Source organism: Merops nubicus, unplaced genomic scaffold (assembly GCF_000691845.1).
Source record: "Merops nubicus isolate BGI_N331 unplaced genomic scaffold, ASM69184v1 scaffold35202, whole genome shotgun sequence".
NCBI classification, from domain to species: Eukaryota; Metazoa; Chordata; class Aves; order Coraciiformes; family Meropidae; genus Merops; species Merops nubicus.
Window position 1 is genome coordinate 1 of NW_008594997.1, and position 5143 is coordinate 5143.

The window sequence follows — 5143 nt, forward strand, 5'->3', positions numbered from 1 at the left end:
AGGTCCGACGGGGCTCTCAGCTTTTCCAGCCAGGCCTCCGCGTGGATAGCGGCTTATCGAACCCTGCCTGGCCAATCTCTCTGTTCTTGCTCTATAGCCCGCCTACCAGAATTTGAGGCAGCGCGTTGACAACTTTGTTTCCAATCATTTGGCAACTCATACCTGGAGTCCTCATCTCAACAAGAACCAGCTGAGAAATAACATTAGACAGCAGGTTCTCAAGTAAGTGACAGCTCTGGGGTTTATCTGAATATGCTTATGTCGGAGGCTTTAGGTCAGTTGTAAAGTGCAGACTTTGGTCAAAGAAACTTCTGAAAAAACTTTTTTTTTTAGCATTTAAAACATGGTATTATTTCAGATTGCAGCCTGCTGTCAGCATTAGTCAGTATTAGACTGCAAATATTATTTTGTCTAATCCAAGTTCATGTAGGGGTGGAAAGCTTGTTTCTGACTTGCGATGTAGTGCCTTAGATAAAGCCTGTCTTTATTATTTCGTGTAAGGGAGATAATAATAAAATTGTTCTTGTCACGTTTTGAGCTAAAGAAAATTACAAGGATATGACAAACTAAACTATGTGGGGTACAGAGATATGTTCACAAAATAAAATATATGTCTGCTAATCTAGCTGATCAAAGGTTTTTCAGAACTTCTATTACATGAAAATTATGTCAAACGTTTATCTGGTGTTCCATTATTTTATGAGGGTTCCTCTAGTTTTTCTTCTCAAAACTTAGAGTCATAAGAAATTTTAGGAAATTTCAAAATAGCGTGAGGTTGGTTGCTAAATTGGGTTAAACAAGGGATTTGAGAGCACACTTACTCATGTATGTTGTAGTGGTACCACTCATGTTTTGTACTGAGGGAGCTATTTTGCTTGGGGGCAGGGGAGTGGGGGTTGTTTGGGATTTTTTTAGTTCTTTTTAAAGAAGCAATGGGGTCAAGAGGCAGTGTATGTTCCACAAAAGATTATGGGGTCTGGAGAGGGCCCGTAGATGTAAAGCTCTCTGTTGCTATTTATTTTATTGAAGATTAAGGGTATTCTGTAAAGCTGCAGAACTCCGAGGTGTCAATACTGTATTGTGCAGAAAGTAACTTAGGGGGGTGATGACTGTTGTAGTAGTCTGTTGTCCCTTAGCCTTCTGTAGTTCATCTGTTTCATGCCATAGCAATTGATACCATCAGGTTTCTTCTTAATGTTTTCCACAAGCATCACTTTGACAGTTAGATAACATTTTAGGCATAGCTTGTAATAGCACAACAACAGGCTGTTTGTTGTGTTAATTCCATGCGATGGGATTGCTTTGCTTTTCCAGCGTTTTATTTCTAGTTCATAAGGCATAGAGAGAGCTGTTGAAATAAAGGCAGCTGGCTAAATTCATAGCTGCACTGATGCTCAGAAAATGTTAATGCTTCCTTGAAGGTTCTTAGGAGTGTTTACATTACATCTGAATGAGCATATTTCATTAAGATGTTCTTGAACAGTCATTTTTCTTATTAAGTATTCATGTAACTTTGTTCCAGGTCTGGAATGTTGGAATCTGGAATTGACAGAATTATATCTCAGGTCGTGGACCCAAAGATCAACCACACATTCAGGCCTCAGGTGGAAAAAGCTGTCCATGAATTTTTAGCCACATTGAATCACAAAGAGGAGGCAGGCCCCAGTACAACTTCAAGTGAGGAGAAAACAGATGCTTCTGTTGCAGTACAAGGTATTCCACCATTTCTCTGAGCAGTAACAACAGTTTGTTTGTTGGGAGAGCATAAGCATTGGCTAGTTTTGCTGCTAGCACAGAACTGTAGCACCAGTATTCACAAGCTGAGCAAGGCAGGGTGCCATAGTGCCTGTCTGTTACTGTGTCCATGAAGGTAGAAGGCGCAGAAGAGATGTCACCATGTACCACCGTGTCACTCTGTCACTTCCGCTTGAGATCACCAGACACCAATTTATGGTGGAGAAAAAAACCTGGTCTCAGGGTTTGGCCCTCTAGTATAGGGTGAGGTAAGACACAGCTCTAAGAGAAGAGTGATTTTTATTTTTTTTTTAATGCATTGGTAGAGCAGCAAAAATATCTGTGAGGCAGTTACCTGTCAATGCGGTTGCTGCGTGCAATAAAATTTGAATGGCTAAAGGTCTTCTCAGGAGCTTGAGCTTTACTGCAAATGGACCAATCTTTGGTTTGTTTATAAACACAGCACTTTTTCTTTATGGCATTTATGTTGCCTGATACCAACTTCTAAACACTCCTGTAGGTAATTGTCCATTCATTCTCTTTCTAAGAGACTCCATAGCAGTCCATCTATTTGTAACCAGACCCTTTATTTAAATCCTAGCCCTTTTCCTGTGAGGCCCACTTCCTTTAAAGTAAGCTGGTTAACAAGCCAGCTGCAGTTCGTAGTGCTAGTCCAGTTAACCCTTTCTGATCCATCTTCAGAGTTGTTTCTGAGAGGATTAGAAAGTGATGAGGTATTTCTAGTAGTCCTGTTGTTATTAATCAATATGTTGAGTCCATTTTCCATGTTGTTTATGGAGAATCCAGAGGTATGAAGTACAGACTTTCTGCTGTAGTATTCTATATCGTGCTTTTTTAGAGTTCTTTCTACTTGGGATGGATAGTAAAGTTGAACAAGGTTTTTTTTCAGAACATCCTTCTTGTAGACAGCCTCCACTTTCATCATCTGGTCTTGGGAACAGTGGTATGTCACAGAGCGAAATTAATCTCTGATAGTCAAATCATAATTGCTGCAGGAGTGCAACTTCTTGCTCTTTTTTTTTTTTAAACCAAATCTCTAAATGCAAAATCAGTTAATTTTGCTTATTTCGAGTAATTATTCTTCTTCCTTTCACTTGCTTAACATTCTATCTAAACTGAATTACAGACACTGAAATGAACTAGAACTATTCTCTTTCCTACTATTCAAGGTGTCTCTGCTACAACTCCTAGTGGCAACGTGGCTAACGATGCAATGTCCATTTTGGAAACAATAACTTCTCTTAACCAAGAAGCAAGTGCTGCCAGGGCTTCAACAGAGAACTCGAATCCCAAGAGCAATGACAGAGTTGCAAGAAGACTCTCGTCGCAGCAGAGTGTGGATGGTAGCACTGATAAAGAGAGAAACATGGAGGACTTGGCAGACAGAGAGAAAGCAATTTGTGATCTTCCTGGAGAAGGAGCTGAAACATTTGCAAAGTGTGAAGATTTAAGTGAACTTTCCTGCCAAAGCGAAGAAATAAAAAATTCAGGAAAAGATACTAGTAATTTGACTTTTACAAGTAAAGAGGTTCAACAGGAAAGTGAAGATCAAAAGAGTAAATTATTAGATAAATGTGACAGAAAAACAGACAGCACTGAAAAAGGTGAAAGAAGAAAAGAAAAGAAGGAAAAAGTTGACAAGAAGTCTGACCATTCAAAGAAAAGTGATGATACTACAAAATCAAAAGAAGAAAAACAAGCAAGAGAGTCGGAACCAGGAAAACAGCTAATTCTAGAAAAAAGCAGCAATAAACTTAAAACAACTGAAAGCACTAAACAAGGTGTGATGTGGGCAGTGCTCTTTCTTAAAATATGGATCGGGGGGGGATTTTTTTAAGTGTACTGAGGAGTTGAATTGGAGGTATATTTGGAATGTAGGTTCTCTGCTAATTCTGGCAAATTTCTGTAGCCAGCCATAGCTAGATCTTGTTTCATCTCCCTTAAATGAGGTACCCATCTTAAGAATCAGATGAGCTTTGATTGCTTCAGATGTGTGGTTGTTCATCTGCCATACTCTGGCAAGTAATGATTCCAGTGTGCATTTAAAGTTTCTAGTTGTACCTCGGTGTGTTGTTTTGTTTTGGATAAAACAGAGTTAGCTGGAGATCTCATTAAGGTGCTACTTTTTTTTTTTCTGATTTCTTGTTCTTGAGAATTTTGCCTTTATTGGCAAAACCACTGTTTTGGTAAGAAAAGTTTCTCAAATGCAGAATGCTGTGTTACAGCTCTTTCTTTCTATTTTTTTTTCCTTTGCCAGAAAATATATCAGTAGATTCAGATTTGGATGTACTCAGTGACATCACTGTCAGCTCTGTCCACACCAGTGACCTTTCTTCCTTTGAAGAAGAGAGTGAAGAGGAGGCTGTAATTTCTGACAGTACTGAAGAGGGGGAGATCACGTCAGATGGTAAAATAATCAGATTAAGTAGCAAGAAAGAATATACAACACTTTTGTTGAGTGCATCATATCATAAATTTGAGGTTTTGCAGTATTTCATTGTGCTTATTTATAAGAAACAATTTGAATGTGGAATGGATAGTATTTGTGCAATTATGAAAAGTAGTGGACATACTCTGAAGATTTTTGTTAATAGATTTATATATTCTAAATATTGTAAATTTTTAGTACTACAGTATTTCATAGGTGACAATAAACGCTTAACAGCGATGGACATGTCACTTCCATATATTTGGGCTTTTTTTTTTTTTTTTTTTCCTCCATTCTGCCATGAGTTTGCTATAGGATTGGAGAGCTTTGTTTGTGACCCTAGGATAGAGGTTGTAGCTGACTTTGCAAATGAGGTTGCTTTTAGAGCTTTAGGATTGCAGGAATTTCCAAATTCTTTCAAGCCACAGTAGAAGGAACATGAATGAATCTAGCCTTAAGAGTTCGGAAACCCAGCTAATGAAAAGATCTGGTGTTAACTTTTTGTATTCTTCTTGTTCAGAACAGACCTCAGGCTATGATTTCTGTGGATAAGTAGTTTCTGTAGTTAGTAAGACTTTCCACTTCATGATAGAGAGCCTTAGTAACTGAATGAGTGTCTCTAGTATGCTGCAAGCTTATCTTTTCTGTTCTAAGAATATTATTTAGAAGCACTGAATTACTTGCATATACTCTGGGCTTGTTGTCACCTATTGTGTTCAGTTATGACTAAATATTTGTGAAGTAAAAACAAGCTTTTAGGGTTACTAAGAATTTGTGTAGTATGGAGCACTATTTTTTTTTTTCCTACTTCTAATACTCCTGGTAAAACTGCAATAGGTTTATTTATTTTTGCTTTAATAATACTTACATGAGTATAAACAATGGTTTGTGTATATATTTTAGTAACCCTATCTAATGTTTATGTGCTCCAGTATGGTACAAATCATCTTGGTGTAGGGA

General features: G+C 37.9%; 1 protein-coding gene across 1 annotated transcript in view; it reads left to right on the plus strand.

Moving 5' to 3' along the window:
- Positions 1 to 97: 97 nt before the first annotated feature.
- The window catches only part of BOD1L1 (biorientation of chromosomes in cell division 1-like 1), a gene marked incomplete at its 5' end in the record, with an annotated part of 36030 nt that continues 30984 nt past the window's right edge, over positions 98 to 5143 (plus strand). Inside the window, 4 exons of the mRNA XM_008935934.1 lie at positions 98 to 222; positions 1523 to 1713; positions 2925 to 3536; positions 4013 to 4162. Coding sequence (XP_008934182.1) covers positions 98 to 222; positions 1523 to 1713; positions 2925 to 3536; positions 4013 to 4162 — 1078 coding nt within the window. The remainder of the gene's footprint in view (positions 223 to 1522; positions 1714 to 2924; positions 3537 to 4012; positions 4163 to 5143) is intronic.